We start from the raw sequence: 19502 nt of genomic DNA on the forward strand, positions 1-19502 counted from the left end.
TCTCAAGAGGCGCACTAGCGACTGACGCTAGAGACTGTGGTCTTTAGTGTGCTTGTTAGCGTACCCACCTCCCATGCTGGCGATGCCAGTTCCAGTCCCTCTCAGAGCGGTGCGAGTAGAACCGGAGGGGTTACATTGGTGCCGCGACCCGGATGGGAGTGAGGTTTCGGGGTGAGTGTAACGGAGGCCAGCTACAGAGAGCTGTGCAGGTAAACCTCTCTCCCCTGGCCTCAAGATGTGCACTAGCGACTGATGCTAGACAGTGTGGTCTTTAGCGTCCTTATTAGCGCACCTGTCTCTAATGCCTGAGACGCCGGTTCGAGTCCCACTTGAAGTGGGGCTAGTAGGACCGGAGGGGTTACATTGGTGCCATGACATAGATAGGAGTGAGGATGAGTGTGGCCAGCTAGTGAGAGCTGTGCAGGTAAACCTCACTCACCTGATCTCAAGAGGCGTGCTAGCGACTGACGCTAGAGACTGCGGTATTTAGCGTCCTTGCGCACCTGCCTCCCATGCCGGAGATACTGGTTCCAGTCCCGCTCAGAGAGGGGCGAGAAGGACCACATAGCAGCCACATAGTAACGTGATCGTATCTATCCAGAACACCCTAGTGGCTATATAGCAACATGCTACAAAGCATTCAGAACATGTTAGCAACCATAGATACGTATATATATATATATATATATATATATACATAGATGCCTCATTAGTGGCTGTTTCTATGGGTCGCTTTATGTAAGCCATCCACCATATTGGAACGGTCAAAGCTGGTCTGTGAACATTCAAGAGTAAGTTGACTGAGAGTCTGCAACCATAGTTAGACGCATGTATGATTATCAATATGAAATAGACTTCAGCAGACGATTTTGCTAAACTAACACAATACAACAAGCTAACACAGCATTAAAAAGTTACCTTAGTTTAAAAACCTCTAATGCTGAGTTATTACCTACATATAAAAAACACAAACCATCACATTCTCACCTGTAAAAGGTTATCCCATTTCTTCGGGATTTAAATTTCAGCGGTCTCACAACCAGAATCTGGGCAATATTGTGGCATTATTGATTCTTACTGTGAGTGACGATACACTGTCCACCATCCAAGATGGTGGCGTGCTGACGTGTCTACCTATGTTAGCAACACACCAAAAACCACTCCGAACAGCAACAACATTGCAACCTTGCGGCTCTTTTGACTTGTTCCAGTAAGCAAACACCTAAAAACCTCATGGCAACGAACTAGAAAACATTTAGCAAATGATACAATACAATTAAAATTGCAATTGTGCAGCAACTCCCTAACATTATGATTAAAAACCACCCAGAATGGCAACAACATAGCAATTTTGACTCAGACCTCATAGCAACCACATAGCAACTTTAGAAAATCCAAAAAAGCTCTGTTCTGCATAATGTACAGACAGTTTCAATAAGAGCCAATCTGTAATTTGGGGTGTTATTTATTTGAATTCACTCAGGATTAGTTAGAAAAGTGTTAAATTTCACATCTCCACATGTATTCTGTGGCGATAAAACCTTTAGGTTGTCACACTGCAGGAATGCAACACTCCAATTACGTAATACACAGTATTGTGTTTCGTCCACAAAACTGACATACCCTCGTTTTATCTGAACAGAGGGACAGAGAGACACAAGACAAAGCAGCCGGAGAGGAGGGAGGAGGACAAGAGATATTTTGACTCCCAAAGGAGAAAGAAAGTGTATTTTGTGGATAAAGGCCCGTGTGCTTGTGTGGATCTGTGGGTGTGTGTGGTTGTGCGTCAGAGGGAGGCGTGTTGTGGTACGATCAGCTGTGTTGAGATGTGGACAGTCAGTCCGGCTCTGTTGCAGCGGGGGCCACATTACACTGGCTTCTCCTGAGTCCGGCTCCTCTTCAAAGCTCAAATACAGATCCGACTATGAGCCCACTTAGGGTAAGTGGACCTTCAAGCCTCAGATATTAAAAACTGTAATACATAAATAGTTTATTATGAAAGTTCATGTTAGGATACCTGTACAGATACTCTTCATACCTGTTGCTTGTTTTGTCTTTTTGCTGTTAGTCAAATTGCTTCATTTTTATTTTTTAATATTTATACAAATGATAAATTAGCCCATTTAAAACGTTTATAGTGTAGTTTTATTTATATTGAAATTGTTTTATTTTTAATAAAAACAAAGAATTTAAATGAAAATAAAATGCATTTAAAAGTACTTTGTAGTTATCAATAAGTTTTCACTCATTTTTGTACAATATAGTGAACTGACACTGTTGTTGTTGTCATGCTTTTATAATTTCTTGTTTTAAAAAGTCTTAGTTGTAAATTGTAAGAGAAATTAACAACAAATTATTTGAAAGAATCTGGAGAATCGAGAAATATGCATGAGTTGAGCATGTTTTTGTTAACAACTCAACAGCAATGATGGACATTTTGTCCGCCATGTTTAAGTCGACTGACCGTTGCTTCGTGTGAAACCTGAATCTTCATGGCAACTTTGGCTGGGTATTACATCACATCTTTAAATGCTCTGGTCTTTTTTTGGTTTTAAGATTGGCATTTTCTTAATTTTAACATAAACTAGTGCTGTCAAATCGATTAATCGCGATTATTCGCATCTAACATATACGTTTGTAAATACATATATGTGTGTGTGTATAAAAAACATATGTTAGATGTGATTAATCGTGAATAATCGATTTGACAGCACTAACATAAACAGAATTTAGTTAATACAATTTAATTACATTTCATTAATAGTGACCGCATTCCTCAATCGTCATCTCTTTGTGTGTGTTTTTGTTTGATTTTGCATGACTGTGCAGTATTTGAGGGCTGGGCAAGTGTGAGATGCTTTCACAAAGAACAGACATTGAAGCGTCTGAGGCAACAGCTCTAGTGCTGATCCCTGTATTAAAGCCAGACATCCATGGGATTTTCACTAACAACAGCCATTTACACTGCCTGAAATTACTTGTTTGAGGTCGTGCATGTGTGTTTGTTTAAAAAAAAGCAGTGAAAAGGTTGTCAAATAGGAACAGACCAAACCTTAGAGTCCTTAGAATTAATATTAAGGGTAGTGGGCATGACTGATGCAGTTCGATTTATTTAAAGATTGTATTCTAAATATTTCACATTTATGTTGATAAAATTATGGTCAATGGTTTGTTACTTTTATTATTTAAAATTGCAATGTTACTGATAAAATCAAGATTTTCTTTAATGTGCCTGCCTCTAATGCATTATATTAAAGGCTTAAATGTTATTGTATTTTAAACATATTTAATGAACTGTGTGATTCATTTTAATATTATTTTTCTCTGCTTATGTCAGAGACGATTAATTTATTCTCTCTCTTTATTCAAAAACAGGAGACGTCTAAAAAATGACAGAACGACAGATGGCTTCTTCTGAAAGGAGCCTACGTAAGTTTATATTAAAAACTTTTACATTTTCACATTCTCAAAGTGTAAACATGTAGCCACACTTTTGAGATGATATGAAAGTTAGTTCATCAGTTTTGGTAGATCTTGTCTTCAGATGTCTCCACAAACATTTGGTCCAGACTAGGAAAGCTTGATAAAAGGGCTTGATTGTATCTCGTTTTGCATATAAAATGCAAAGTATTAAAGACAAGTCTAAATAGTTCCAGTAGCTCAATTTGTAGATTACAGGATTACACTTTATTTCGATAGTCCTCTTCAGACATTCTAATAACTATAAGTAACTTTGCTACTACATGTCAAATAACTCTCATTCATTTGTAACTACATGTCAACTGACTCTCATGAGAGTATTGGTAGACTGTTAGGTTAAGTTTAGTAGAATAAGTTGACATAGTTTCAGATTTACTTATAGTCAGTAGAATGCCTGTTGGGGTAGCATCAAAATAAAGTGATTTTAAGTAGACAGTCTACTAATACTCTAATGACTGGTAGTTGACATGTTGTTGCAAAGTGGAAGTAAAGTGTTTCTGGTGCTAGCGACACACTAAGTTACAAGGACTGCTAAGATGTGTGCATAAACCCATCAAACGTACAAAACGAGGATTCATTATCTGGTCATGAGAGACAGAGGTGTTTTAGTGTATTTTGTTTTCATGATGTACTGTGAATCTGGGTCAGGTGCATTACCTGTCGTCTGACCCCTCCTCGCCCTCTTCGTCTCCTGTACGGTCTTGCTCCTCAGGTATCCAGGGTGATGACAACCTGAAGTCCATGATCGTCGGCACAGTGATGAGAAAAATCAAGTCTCGCACATGGAAAAAGCAGCGTTATTTCCGGCTACAAGAAGACTGCATGACTATATGGTACAAGAGCAAGAAAGCTGGAAATGCCCACTCCACCTGTAAGTAGAGCTAACAAGGCTGAAATCCACAATCTGTAATTATTAGTCATTTATCCAAAGCAATGGATGTATTAAAATCCCATAGGCAGGGAGGGGTCCAATCCTTCTCCTTGAGGGCCACCTTTTTGCAGGGGGTAGCTCCAACACATCTGGCTGGAAGTAGTGACTCTGAAGACCTTGATTAGCTGGTGTAAGAAAAAATGATGTGGATGTCAAAGATTTCAAAAATGAAGTTTATAACAGCATAGCAGTGGCAAGGTACACGAAGCACCTTGGGTTCACCGGCGTCAGAATGAACCCCAGAACATCCAAATCTTAAACCTTTTATCCTGTTACAGTTTACCACTCGTAATGTAAATGAAGTTCCGCCTTAAATGTAAATTGAGGATAACAATGAAAGTGATAGCCTTCTGTTCCCACATCTTCGATATTCTTTCAAATAAGAACAGCCAAATGTTAAGGTGATAAGATTGTTTAAAAATCCCTGTATTCAGGATGGTTCTTTTTTTTTTTTTACCGCTGCCGCTCCCACGCTATAAGTGATAATATATCACTCCGGTGATACTATTTACATATTACTGAGATTCGGAAGAAATTGTCTCGATAATAAATAAGCTCTTTTTAGGGAAGGAGTATATTTAAATGTATATATTGGAGTGGAAGTTGGATCGGAGAGGACTATAATTCCTTACACTGGTTTAGGTGTGTTTAATTGGGGCTGGAGTAAAACTCTGCTGGAAGGTGGCCATCCAGGAGCAGGATCGGACACCCCTGCAATAGGAGAAACCTGAGCTTAAGTGTCTAACTTAAGGTCACAATGGTGATAGTACATGGATTGATTCTTCCTGTGTTTCTATAGCAAGCCTAGAACAAGTACACCATCACCCTAGACAGAAATATATATATAATAACAGCTTCATACAGAACAGTGATTTCAGAACCTCTAGACCAGGGGTGTTCACTTTTGTCCCTGGAGGGTCAATGTTAGGCTAAATCCGAAATCACCCCCTAAATCCTCAATAACTATTGCCAAAACACCGTTTGTTTCTAGTTATTGCAAATACCTTGATTAGCCTGGTGATACCTAGAAATACCTAGTTCAGGTGTGTTTAATTAAGGTTTGAACTAAACTAGGATATTGGCCCTCCAGGACCAGGATTGGGTACCTCTTGCTCAGTCTAGACAAGGTGTAGTGTTTTACTGAGAGTCAGCCAAGTTTTGATCTTGTTGTTGTTGTTTTTTTGGTACGGACATCTCTCGAGACCAACTTAATGTGGCATTGGTCTGGGTCTGGGCCTTGATGGGTCAGAAAAATGGTATGGTCTTGACTCTAACTCTAAGGGTTTGTCCCTATTTAGATAGCTATTGTTTATGTGTGTATATAGTTTCTGTGGGTGATGTGGAGGCCGTGCGGGAAGGGCATCAATCTGAGGTTCTGCTTAGCATTGCTGACGAGTTCCCACCTGACCGCTGCTTCACCCTTGTGTTTCGTGGTCGACGAGGCAACTTGGACCTAGTGGCCGAATCAGCAGAGGAGGCACGATCATGGATAAATGGGATACGCAAACTCATCGATAACCTGGAGAACATGGGGCAGAGAGAGAAACTAGACCAGTATCCTTTACTGTGACTTTATCTATCTGTCTATCATTCCGCTCTCTGTCCATCTTACACACACACAGACACACACACACAGGCTAAATGCCATTAAAAAGACACTTAAATACACTGGGACAGCAGCATTTCTGATGTCCTCAAGATTCTTAATTTACCTGGATTGAAGTCCAAGTCCCTGAAATCAGATTATAGTTGTCCTACTTTGGTAAATCATGTGTCAGCACTTTGGTTTCCCCTTAATGCTGTTTCCAGATGGATATGTGATTGGTTCAAAAAAGCAGACAAAAATAGAGATGGGCAGATGAACTTTAAGGAGATCAGAGATCTGCTGAAGATGATGAACGTGGACATGAATGAGCATCATGCTCTCCGTCTCTTTACGGTAACTGCACTTTCATGGCCAGCCTATGGTTACACTGCTTGATATAGCTTCAGTTCAATTATGGTTTTGACACTTGACACACTTGAATCATTATTTGGTGATCCATTTCCAGCCAGTTGTTTGTATTTGTACATTTTAGAGCTTCTCTTGTTCTGCAGATGGCGGACAAGTCTCAGTCAGGTACTCTTGGAGACGATGAGTTTGTGCTGTTCTATAAGATGCTGACTCAGCGTGAAGACATCCTGCGAGTGTTTCAGGAATATTCAAGTGATGGGCAGAAGCTAACACTCCAAGATCTGAAAGATTTCCTGCTGGAGGAGCAGCTTCACGAGGATGGAGTTCAGCAGTATGCACTCAATCTCATTGAACGCTATGAACCTTCAGACACAGGTAATTCATTTTGTGATGAAGCATAGCTAACAGAGTTGTACTTGTCTTGCTGAAGTTTCTTCAAAGCTTATGTTGTTTGCATTTTACGTCACACTTGCCATTGATCTGTTCTGGTCATCTTTGGTGGTTTGGCCTCTTGTTCCAAAAAATCATTAACTTTCAAACTCAAACTTACTAACTTTTAGTTCCAGGTATCGTAATGCTGTGTTCTTCTTGACTCCAGCAAAAATGTTGCAAGCAATGACATTTGATGGTTTCCTGATGTACCTGAGCTCATCAGAGGGCTCCATCTTCAACCCTACCATGGTGGAACTGTCCCAGGACATGACTCAGCCTCTCTGCCATTACTTCATTTCATCTTCTCATAACACATACCTTCTGGAGGACCAAATCAGAGGACATAGCAGTGTGGAAGGCTATATACGGTACACATGTTCTTAAAAAAATCAAGTAGACATTTCCTAATCCATAAAACACACCATCCGCAGGCTTTTCCATGTTAGTATAAGCATTTATCTGGTATAAAAGATACGGATGGAGCAATTCTTCATATATTCATAAACATTAACTTGTATGACTGTTTCAGAGCACTGAAACGTGGCTGTCGATGTGTAGAAGTGGACTGCTGGGATGGACCAAATGGAGAACCAATCGTCTACCATGGACATACGTTTACCTCCAAAATCTTCTTCAAGGATGTTGTTACTGTGCTGAGCAACTATGCCTTCAAAGTATGTCACAAACTATGTTGATTCACTCTTTCACAACTGCAAGTTCCTAACAAAAAAGAACTGTGGTGGTACCATGGTATAATGATGTTATCATATGGTAATACCACAGTACTTTCAAATATGATATTCAAATACTATGGTATTTACATGATTTTCTAATGTACATCAAGGAATACCATGGTATAATAATGCAAACATCATGTCATTAACAAGGTACTTTTTAACTTAAAAAAAGTATAGTGATGGTAATGCCATGGTACTTTGATTTATATACCAGGGAGATTGAAGGTTCTTCAAAGAAAACCAAGGTATTAGTATTAGTACCATGGTATATTTTTAAATACCATAGTTTAACCATCTGATTCTATCACTAAACTATGGTGCCACAGTACTTTCTTTTGTAAGGGGATGGTATCTGATATAAATACCAAGTTTGATATAAACGTGGTATAATCTTAATACTTTTTATAAACCTCTTGGTTTCTTTCTTTATCTCTTCATCTTTAATCTTTCTAAACCAGGTTATAGTACTGTACTTGCTTGCATTTTTGTGTGTGTGACAGACTGGGGCCAGGGCACCATGCCCTTCTGTTTGTGTGTAATGTGATCTAGGGCAGTCGACCCCTGCCTGGCAGTGTGTTAGCCGTTGTTTTCTGTCGAGTGTTCCATTTCACTCCATCACTTATTCACTCACTCTCCCCTCCTCAGGCATCGCAGTACCCTGTCATCCTGTCCATTGAGAACCACTGCAGTGTAGAGCAGCAGAAAGTCATGGCCCAACACCTCACCCAGATCCTGGGAGACAAGCTGCTGAAAAGCACTTTAGATGGAAAGATTCCCATCGGCCTCCCATCCCCTGAGGTGAGCCGGAGAGCATGGATGCATGTGGTCAGTTATACAAGTACTTAACAAGTCCACTTAATTGGAATGCTTAAGTGGCAGTCAATTTCATTCATTTTGAAGTGTCCTCGGCAAAGATCTTGAAGTTTCCACTAGGGGTGGGAATCTTTTACCATCTCACGATTCAATTCGATTCCGATTCTTGAGGCCACGATTCGATTCAAAATCGATTTTCGATTCAAAAAGATTTTCGATTTAAAACGATTCGATTTTATCCATAATGATTTCTAATCGGGTTTCTGATCATGATCTACTCTCATCTGCTTTGCTATACAGAATGACAAACGGAGACCAGTGTTTCCTCTAGGATTTTTTCCAGCTGTTGGCAGGCCCATTTCGCCAGGGGGAGGGGGCGTTGCCCATGAGTGATATTCCCATTGGCCACGCCCCCTTACCCCAGGTGTTTAAACCACCCCTAAGCATTATAACATTATAACATGAAAGGCTCGAATAAGAGCGGTAAAGCGATTATGCGCAGAATGATGCACTTGAAGCAACGCGAAGTCACAGCGCGCAGCGCTCCGGATTGAAAAGTTCAAAGCACAAAAGAAGAGATTATATCTGTCTATCTATGCTTAATGTATTATATATATGCAACGGTTTATTGAGCATTTTCTTTTAACAGTTTTTAAATTTCAGTAACAGTGCGCATGAAGACCAATTCATAGCGCTCTCCAGTGCTGTAATCTAACAGACACCCGGGTGAAAGGATTATGATTTAGAAAACGCTATAACGCGACGCGCTGTGTGAATGCTGAATGGAGAATGACTGAGGAGAGATGAGTTTCTATTAACTTTAACTAACGACTTAAATATTCATTTTTACCTCACATTATGCTATTGAATGACTTTAGAAGTCTTGGAATATAGTGCGAACACTTTATGGTGCTTTACAATGTTTTTTATGCCTTTAGCTTAACAATAACACAATAGTATAGCCTACACATTAATATCGGACCTCACTGAGAAGCTGCAGCCGTGGCGGGATTATTTTAGGTGTGGCGGCCGGCCACGGCAGATGAATGTAGAAGCATCATATTTAAGCATCAGAAGCTTCATAGAAGCATCCATATTTGCTTCCTCTGATTTGCCGCTCACGTTCAAAAACCGACTGCGTGCATGACGTCCGGACGTCCCTTATAGGCTATAGTTACAAAAATGGAGGCGAACAGCCAGCTGATTTTATTTATTTATTAAATCGATTCTTGGACATATCAGATCGATTCTGAATCGTTGCAAATGAGAATCTAGATTCTTCTCTGAATCGATTTTTTGGCACACCCCTAGTTTCCACCCCACAAGCAGACGTGTGTATCAGAGTTCAGAGTGCAGTGACCTCTCCATGATACATTCACTTTCTCCGGCTGTTTACCTGGGGTGGCAGCCATATGATCTATGTCCATGCAACCCAGCCACACTTAATTATTAAAGCAAACAACAATCCCCCCCACCCCCTTTACCAATTCAAAATCGATTCATAGAAATCCAAAAATCGATTCATATATATATATATATATATATATATATATATATATATATATATTTTTTTGGAATGGCGTGCAGGGGCGGAGTGGCAATCGGGAGAGTCGGGAATTTTCCCGGTGGTCCGGTATGTTTTGAGGCCGCGAGGGCCGGTCTGATAATAGTTATACATTGCAAGTTCTAAGCAACTCCATCCGGCGACCTGGTGTTTGGCCGCTGCCCGCTGCCCGCTGCCCGCTGGTCAAACTGTGCAGCCTATCTGCTCAACCCGTAAATAAATCCATCGATCCGCATATTTTGTTTGAGTTCTTAAATGGTCTAGTGGTAGATCTTTTGCCAAGCGTGTCAGAAGTTACAGGTTCTAATCCGCACTCGTATAGGTTTTTTTTCTCTCTCATCAAAACCGAATATGTTCATCAGTGGTTACAGTCTCTCTCATCAAAACCGAATATGTTCATCAGTGGTTACAGTCTCTCTCATCAAAACCGAATATGTTCATCAGTGGTTACAGTCTCTCTCATCAAAACCGAATATGTTCATCAGTGGTTACAGTCTCTCTCATTAAAACCGAATATGTTCATCAGTGGTTAGTTACAGTCTATATCAAGCAGGGACACGTTTGTGTCCATTTTATTTTGTGATTTCACCGGAATGTATAGAGACTCGAGTCTCCGCAACGGCGATAGATTGAAGAGCGCGTCTGAGTGAAGACTGTACGCGAGCCACAAGAGAACAACTGTATCCATGCAACTGATAGCAACGGCAATGAGCGCTCAGCTTGATTTAAAAACAACAGATTTAAGCATTAGATCTCTTCTTTAATAGCGAACTAAATGAATGCTCTGCTAGTTAACTGGAGATGTTTTATTTATTTGTATTAGGTACATCCGTGCAATGTTTCAAAAAGTGGTGGGGGACAATATCAATCGGGGTGGGGACATGTCCCATCCGTCCCAGCCGCAAATTACGCCTATGACACGACTTCACTGGATCTAAACAAATCAATATAACCATAGATGTTACCAGAAGCGGTGGCTTTTTTAATCTATTTAAAATAATTTTGCAAGGGTTCTATGACATTAGTATATTTTTTAGGAATGCAATTGTCTACTGCAATCAATCACATAGGAAAAAGTAAACTACATTTACATACTGTGAATCGTTTTTTGAATCGAGAATCGTTTTTGAATCGAAAATCGATTTTGAATCGAATCTTGAGCCTAAAAATCGTTATCGAATCATGACATTTTCTGAATCGTGCAACCCTACTAGTTAAGAGGTCTGGTGGGGATACCTGCACACCACCATCGTCATTTCAGCAGGGTCTAACCAGAAGCGCCATATCAAGATCTAGCTGTTAGCCACTAGCAGCACTTAACTGAACATCATTGTCTTCCTGGTAAAGCGAATTGACTAAGGCAGTCTTACTGTTTTAGGTCCAAATTCATTGATTCCTTTAAAAGAGATACATTCCTAATCGACCAACCACTAGTCAGCCTAGGGCCTAGCCTAGCTTTTAGTAGTAATTTCTAGTTTGTGTGTCAATGTGTTCACTGGAAAAGAGTTTTCAGATTGTTGCTGATGAAAGTGTATCCTCTCCATATTTGTGTGTGTGTAGGATCTGAAAGGGAAGATTCTGTTGAAAGGAAAGAAGATAGGTGGATTAGAGGATAGCATGAATGGGGTGGTGGATGACCCTTTGACAGGAGAGGTGAGCGATGAAGAGGAGACTGCTGAAATTGATGATGACCATCATCGCACTGACAGCATACGACATAGAGGCAAGGTACAGTGATACTTTCAAATCATATTAGCCAAGTGGGCAAAGATCTGAACTGGTAACAGAAAAGTTGTAAGTTTGAACCCAATCAAATGTAGATACATGAACTATCAAAAGGAAATAATGTTAAAAATAATGGGCCATATCTAGAGTACAATTTCTTTAGCTACTGCATGTGCCAGTGTGGATTGTAAAATATTGACCGTCGGACTTGTCTCACTAGTAGTTTATCAGGTCTTCACCAGAGCTCTGCTGAGTCCTCAAGCAAGAGTTTCAGTCTGCCTAGACTTTAAAGGGTTAGTTCGCCCATTTAAGACATGAAGTTGTATGCAATCCTTACCAGCACTATAGTGCATACACACTGACCCACTCTGTTGTCACCTCCCTGGTCAGAGTTCTGGCCGCTGGAAGTTTTTCAATAAAGTACTCCCGGTTATTTTCCGGTGCCACAAAACTGTGCGTTTTTACGTGAAAAAATTATTTGCGTTTCAAAGCTTGATTAATTTACCACACAAAAAACACGCCGGTCAAAATTCATACCTCAGTTTTAATCGGCACTATTTTCTATCCATTTCTATCAATCCGCGCTGCTGTCAACGTCAACAGTTCGCACGTTCCGATCAGCTGTTGATAGCGCGACTCGCTGACAACAGCGAGGATTGATAGAAATGGATAGAAAATAGTGCCGATTAAAACTGAGGTATGAATTTTGACCGGCGTGTTTTTTGTGTGGTAAATTAATCAAGCTTTGAAACGCAAATAATTTTTTCACGTAAAAAGGCACAGTTTTGTGGCACCGGAAAATAACCGGGAGTACTTTATTGAAAAACTTCCAGCGGCCAGAACTCTGACCAGGGAGGTGACAACAGAGTGGGTCAGTGTGTATGCACTATAGTGCTGGTAAGGATTGCATACAACTTCATGTCTTAAATGGGCGAACTAACCCTTTAACCACAAGATTAGAATCTACTTATGTAACACCTGTTGAACACACTCCTTTGTTTGGATCATCCATGGAAACTTCCACTTCTCTGTTCTGGGCTGTAAGCAGTTTACCTAATGTAGACCAGCTTGTCTAATGTTGAAGGTAGCAAAATATTCTGACTGACAAGAGTTGCACAGTGGCCCTGAAAACGAGCTGATTACATAAAGCACTAATGAAAGTTGAATGGGGTTAGAGTGAAGCAATCTTGGGAAGGAAGTACACAAACAAACAAGAAAATGCAAGAGAGAAAGTCGCAGATAGATAAGACAGAAACGGCGTGTCTTCTGTGGTCCTCTGCCATCTGATAGGTGGCCATGTGCACTTGCTGGCACTGCTGTTACCATGCGACACTTGATTCTTTGAACTCTGGTTAGCTGCAGTCAGGGATCCCCCATCTTGGTTTCTCCAGAGATAGTCAACTTGTTGACTTGTCAACTGGAACATTTTGTCATGTTATGTTTAACATTTAATTTGATCATTAACACTGCTCTTCAGACTCAGTCTTGTCAGATAACTGATTTAGGCTAATTACTAATAATTATTTAAATGCCACATTTATCCCAGGTGACTTACAGAACCCTTCCTACAGGGATAGTCCCTCTGGAAGTGTCTTGCTCAAGGGTACAATTTCAAAGAATTAACCCTTACTGGCTTTGAACCTACAACTTTTGGTTACCAGCCCAGATCAAGGCTACGCCACCCTAGGCACGTTGAATATCATGTTAAGATGGCACAGCAGGTTAGCAAAGACAAACCCAACAAATGGAAGTGTAAGATGAAGCCAGGTGGATACCGGTCCTTATTACACATGGGCCGTCTGTCATGACATTGTCTAAGTAGTCCTGTGTTGAATTAGCAGAATTGAATGCTTGCAGTAAAACCACATCATTCAATTTAGCTAGTTGACTTCTCAAAACACCACAGCCATGTCGAAAGGTTTTAGAAGCTGTTAGGCTAGTTAAAAACAGTTAAAGGGATACTCCACTTTTTTGGAAATAGGCTCATTTTACAACTCCCCCAGAGGTAAACTGTTGAGTTGTACCATTTTTGAATCCATTCAGCCGATCTCCGGTTCTGGCGGTACCAGTTTTAGCATAGCTTAGCTTACATCATTGAAGTGGACAAGACCATTAGCATTTCTAAAAAAAAAAATGACCAAAGAGTTTCGATATTTTTCCTATTTAAAACTTGACTCTTCTGTAGTTACATCGTGCACTAAGACCGACGGAAAATGTAAAGTTGCGATTTTCTAGGCTGATATGGCTAGGAACTATACTCTCATTCCTGCGTAGTAATCAGAAACTTTACTGCCGTACCATTGAGTGCAGCAGGCGCAGGCACTTAGTCCCGGTCACGTTGGAAGTTACCGAGCTGGGGACTATTTTCAGGCGCTGCGTCATATCATTACGTCTGCTGCACTCATGGTACGGCAGTAAAGTTTCTTGATTACTACGCAGGAATGAGAGTATAGTTCCTAGCCATATCAGCCTAGAAAATCGCAACTTTACATTTTCCGTCAGTCTTAGTGCACAATGTAACTACAGAAGAGTCAAGTTTTAAATAGGAAAAATATCGAAACTCTTTGGTCATTTTTTTTTTTTAAATGCTAATGGTCTTGTCCACTTCAATGATGTATGCTAAAAGTGGTACCGCCAGAACCGGAGATCGGCTGAATGGATTCAAAAACGGTAAAACTCAACAGTTTAACTCTGGGGGAGTTGTAAAATAAGCCTATTTCCAAAAAAAGTGGAGTATCCCTTTAAGACTGACAAAATTAGCTATTTTGAGTTCTTAGTAAAGACGGGTGCATATTGTACAATTTATAATAGCCTTTATAACCTTTACGACTGTTGCTAGTCAGACTGTATGTACATGATCCCCGCTGTAAGCGATATCTCAGTGGGATCTCAGTTGTCATTAAAATCAGAATGTACGTCAAGAAGCATTAAAAATGGATGCACGCAAGAAGACTTATCCAGGGTTTTACATCACCAGTCCATGACACGTTCAGTGACGTGAGCTGCATTACATGCGGGATTTAAATGGTGGCTAGCAAACAAAAACAATCTCTAGCATTACTTTTGATCATGGCTTCTCTAGAAAAGAAAACATGAAAAAAACAAAGACGATGTAGAGCAAGGTAGCGGTTTGTTGTTGTCTCACTAATTGCGTCAGGTTTGACACTCCTATTGGTTTTTGATTTGACGGTTGTCCGAGTGCTTTCTGGCCCCTCAATTTCTTCTCGTCTGCGTCAGTCTCCTATGCTGTTTACGTTGTAAACACAGTGCAGCACTTCCGGGTTCTAGGTCAGAACGCCGGCTCAGTATTGGCCTGCTCCTGGGTCAGCACCACACACGCATCGTGGTGCTCACGTGAACACCGTTGGAAACTGACACGGAACGGAAGAAATTGTTGAATGAAGTAGTTATTTTAGTTTTTTGCGCACAAAAAGTATTCTCGTCGCTTCATAACATTAAGGATGAACCCACTGAAGTCACATGGACTATTTTAACAATGTCTTCACTACCTTTCTGGGCCTTGAAAGTGGTAATAACGTTGCAGTCAGCAAGCTCTCGGATTTCATAAAAAATATCTTAATTTGTGTTCCGAAGATTAACGAAGGTCCTACGGGTTTGAAACGACATGAGGGTGAGTAATTAATGACAGAATTTAAATTTTAGGGTGAACTAACCCTTTAAATGGCTTAAGCTGGTGTTCAGCTGGGTTAGCTAGTTGGCAAGCTTGCCTCAAAGGCCTGACCAGCTGACAAGTGCCCGCACCCCCTTTAAAATATCACAAAAGATAAGCCTGATCCGTGGAAAACCAGAAAACCACTTAAGGCTAAGAAAATGAAACAAATGTGGAACTGTCAAACTGAACTGAAGGACTGTTTTTGTACCGTCTAGAAATCCAAGAAGCGTCTGTCTAAAGAGCTGTCCGACTGTGTGGTTTACTGCAAGAGTGTCCACTTTAGCAGCTTTAAACATTCACGAATACACTCCAAGTTTTACGAGATCTCCTCCTTCACGGAGTCTAAGGCCCGGAAACACATAAGGGAGGCAGGTAAAGGAAACATGAGTCTGACTGCTTATAACAGCTCATCAATTATTATTTTTAGAGAATTGTATTGTCTTACTTTGTCTCTGTGCTACAGGAGCAGAGTTTGTTCTCCATAACGCTCATCAGTTGAGCCGGGTTTACCCCAGTGGCTTGAGAACTGACTCATCCAACTTCAACCCACAGGACATGTGGAACGCAGGGTGCCAAATTGGTAAGCCTACCTGAGACTAAGATATGTTTCTTGAGAGCTTTCATAGAATATTTTTAGAATATTCTCTATTGATGAACATAGCACAACTGTCTATTAGCATAATACAGATGTGATTAATTTCTACTTGTTGGGTCATACTTGTTATGTACAAGGAATTAGTCTTACAAGTCTTTTGAAAATACAGATTTAAACAGCCTAGCTTTAACCAAGTGGTGTGCTGGTTTTAGCTAGCAATCAAGCTGGTTAGGTTAGCATAGAAATTTTAGGCACTTATCAGCTAGGTCAACTAGGAGACCAACTGACCAACTGGTTAAACCAGCTAAACACCACCAACCTGACCAGGCTGGGAAACCAGCTAAACCATCTTAAACCCAACTAAGAATAGCAAACAATCATAGGATGGCTTAATATAGAATATTCAGTTGATGAGCATTGCTAGTTAGAGTAACTAGCCAAGACATCACAAGTATAACAGCTTAAATTGTCATGCTTTTTCCATGAAAATGGAAAATGTTCAACTAGGAAATGTTTTATGCAGGATCTTTTACTACGGAATAATAAACATTTTATTGCTAAGTGTAGCCGTCTCTTCTTTCTCTTCTCTTCTCTTCTCTTCTCTTCTCTTCTCTTCTCTTCTCTTCTCTTCTCAGTTGCTCTGAACTTTCAGACCGCAGGGGTTGAGATGGATCTAAACGATGGCTTATTCAGTCAGAACGGGCATTGTGGCTACGTACTGAAACCAGCGTTCATGCGCAACATTGATGAGAGGTTTGACCCAGAAACCCCCCAAAACCGAGATGGTTACAATCCGCTTAGCCTGTCTATACAGGTAGAAACCTGCATTTCTGTGCATGTGCTGGTCTTAGATAACGTGTGTATATGTTAAACTTGCATTGTGTGTTCATTCCAGGTCATCAGTGGCCAACAGCTTCCCAAGGTAAACATCAAGGAGGGCTCAATTGTTGATCCCCTCGTTCGGGTGGAAATTCATGGCATACAGCTGGACCAAGCCAAGCAGGAAACCAGATACATTGACAACAACGGTCAGTTAAAATGTATAGGACTGAGTTAAGTCTAGACTGAGAAAGTCTAGACGTAGTTAAAACAGAGATCTTGTTGCATTCAAAAGACTAAACAAATCTTGTTTTTGAGCTAATGGTTTTCAATGGACATGCACTAAGATCTACTGTGTAAAACTGGTGAGGTCACTGGTATATCTTATTTTAGCTTATTTAAATATAAGTTATTATTTATATAACAATTATAGAACATTTTGAAAAATTGTAGCTGTACAGTAGAACAGCATGTTGTGCACTGTTAATGCTTGAAATTTCATGTCAACAACCTATTTGTCTCTGCAGGTTTCAACCCGGTATGGTACGACATGCTTCAGTTCACCGTTCACGCCCCTGAGTTGGCGCTGGTTCGGTTTGTCGTGGAGGACTATGATAAAACATCAAAGAACGACTTTGTGGGACAGTTCACTCTCCCTTTCACCTGTATTCAACCAGGTACGTCTCCATTCCACCAAATGCATCAAAAATGTATCCTCCGTGGAGCTGCTGTTAATCCTAAATAAGCACGTTTTGTTCTTCCTCATAGGATATCGTCACATCCATCTCCTGTCTAAGGACGGCACCAGCATACCTCCTTCCTCGCTTTTTGTTCACGTGCGGATAACTAAACTAACGTAAAGCAAAGAGACTGAATTTAATGCTGTCTTACATTGACACGTGCACAAAAGAAGCAAAAATGCAACAATTTCAAGTCTTCCCAGTCAACACTTGTTTGCAGAATGCTGACATCATAATGAATACAATTTTAAAAATGTATTAAAATTCACACTTTTAAGGTAAAGTTGTGTTGCTATAGATTTAGTTCATTTATACGCCAAATAATTTTATAGTTATTTTATTTACTTTAAAGATTTGTGTGATTTTCTATGTCTAAGTTCAACTTCAATGAGATACATGTCCAGGTTGTATTTTAACCTCGAAATCAAAAGAAAAACAACAAGATAATGAAGCTTATTTTGGTTTGTTTCAAGGACTAAAATTTAGGGTACGTTACACGACAACGATGTACTAAAAACGGAAAAGTTTTTCCTTCACTTTTTTTCGCATACAGACGACAGTGTTGTCAAAATGATCCCCGTTCACACGGATCTGTGAAAAGGACTAAAACCGCTGTATTATCATGTCAGGCCAGTAATTCGCAACGTTACTTTGTAAAGAAACACCTCACGCCTATAGACTGAACATGTAATACGCATGAGCATGACGTCACCGTTTTCACTAATTCACGTTTTTGTAGTTTACATGGAGACGATAATGATATCGGTTTCAAAAACTTGCACTTTGAAATTCGTTTTCAAAAGTTTGAGTTTTCAGGCTCCCAAAAAGCTGTTGTCGTATAAATTAACGGCCAAAAATGCATAGTTTTCCGTTTTTAGATGAAAATTGTCGTGTAAACAGCCCCAAAGCCCCATATATATCATATGAGATTCCCCCTCTCTTATTGTTACCATGCATGGCAAGTCTTTATATCTTGCTTTTTGTATTTTTAGAAACATTTTAATAGAAAAGGCTTGGTTCTTTATTCGTACGACTATTTCAGTAGTACTTACAGTGGTGTGTGTGTTAACTGCTCCTTTGGAATAAAGAACAGAGATAATGGGCACCAGGGCTCAATTACAATCTTCCTTTGGCCCCGAAGTACCTCAGGGGCCAGACTCAGTTACACAGAGATACAGAAGGCAGTGAAAATGACCCCGTCTGTACCCAGCTCCACCTACCTGGATACAGTATACTGTATACATTTCAAAATATTAAAATACATATACTCTTAAATGCATCACCTTTCACCTAGCATGTACAGAGAATTATTCTGAATCATGTCAAGTCATTTGTTAAATCAAATGTATGCTGCTGGACTAATAGTGTTATTTTTTGTAATTCTAAGCTTCGTATGAGCCGGATCTATACTGTTTTTGTAGCATTGCTCAGTAACTAACTGTAAACTGTCTGTTTTGCTTGTATATATTTATGTATTTGCCATATTCTTCAAAAAATAAAGATATTTTAAAGGACTTCCTGTTTCTGTTGCTAAAACAAGCTCCAGTTTATACCAATTTTTAAATGATAAAACAACGTGGTAAGAATGAGAAGACTAAAAATTATGAATTACATCAAACAAACAAGTCTAAGATGGTTTCTTAGCATGTTCAGACTGGTCTAGGAGGGTTTTTGGGAACTTGTGCTGGTCAGGTTGATAGACCCCAATGTTGCTAACCAACTTAAGTCTAAATGTAGCCTATATTTAAAAAGTACTTAAATAGCGGGACAATGTTAGAATTATGTTTAATACGTTAAAGTATGGGAAAACGGACATTAGCTACAGTAAAGTTGCTTCATCACGGTTCGGTTAAAGTTAAATTTCTTATTTTTTTGACATTAGATATGTGCCTTATGCTACAGTTTGTGTTCGTTGATTAAGTTTTGTTTGTTGTTATACCTGAACTATACCTGAACATTTTCAATTTCAAGTGTAGAGTAGACGATCCTCAACGACGACCTGAAGAGGACTTTTGACGGAACTTGTCTTCCGTTTCATT

The 19502-nt window shown here is 39.9% G+C and overlaps 1 protein-coding gene across 1 annotated transcript; it reads left to right on the top strand.

The window, feature by feature from the left end:
• The first annotated feature begins 1390 nt into the window (after positions 1-1390).
• On the top strand, positions 1391-17815 carry plcd4a (phospholipase C, delta 4a). The gene is made up of 16 exons (XM_056265848.1): positions 1391-1939; positions 3376-3429; positions 4193-4351; positions 5737-5965; positions 6221-6350; positions 6509-6740; positions 6964-7165; positions 7327-7471; positions 8180-8332; positions 11472-11639; positions 15525-15681; positions 15773-15889; positions 16540-16718; positions 16800-16932; positions 17251-17400; positions 17492-17815. Exons 2-16 carry the CDS (start codon positions 3390-3392, stop codon positions 17581-17583), a joined length of 2286 nt encoding a protein of 761 aa, XP_056121823.1. The 5' UTR covers positions 1391-1939; positions 3376-3389; the 3' UTR covers positions 17584-17815.
• The last annotated feature ends 1687 nt before the right edge of the window (positions 17816-19502 follow it).

The sequence above is a fragment of the Rhinichthys klamathensis genome, unplaced genomic scaffold, assembly GCF_029890125.1.
Source record: "Rhinichthys klamathensis goyatoka isolate OS25496 unplaced genomic scaffold, OSU_Roscu_1.1 h1tg000241l_1, whole genome shotgun sequence".
NCBI classification, from domain to species: Eukaryota; Metazoa; Chordata; class Actinopteri; order Cypriniformes; family Leuciscidae; genus Rhinichthys; species Rhinichthys klamathensis.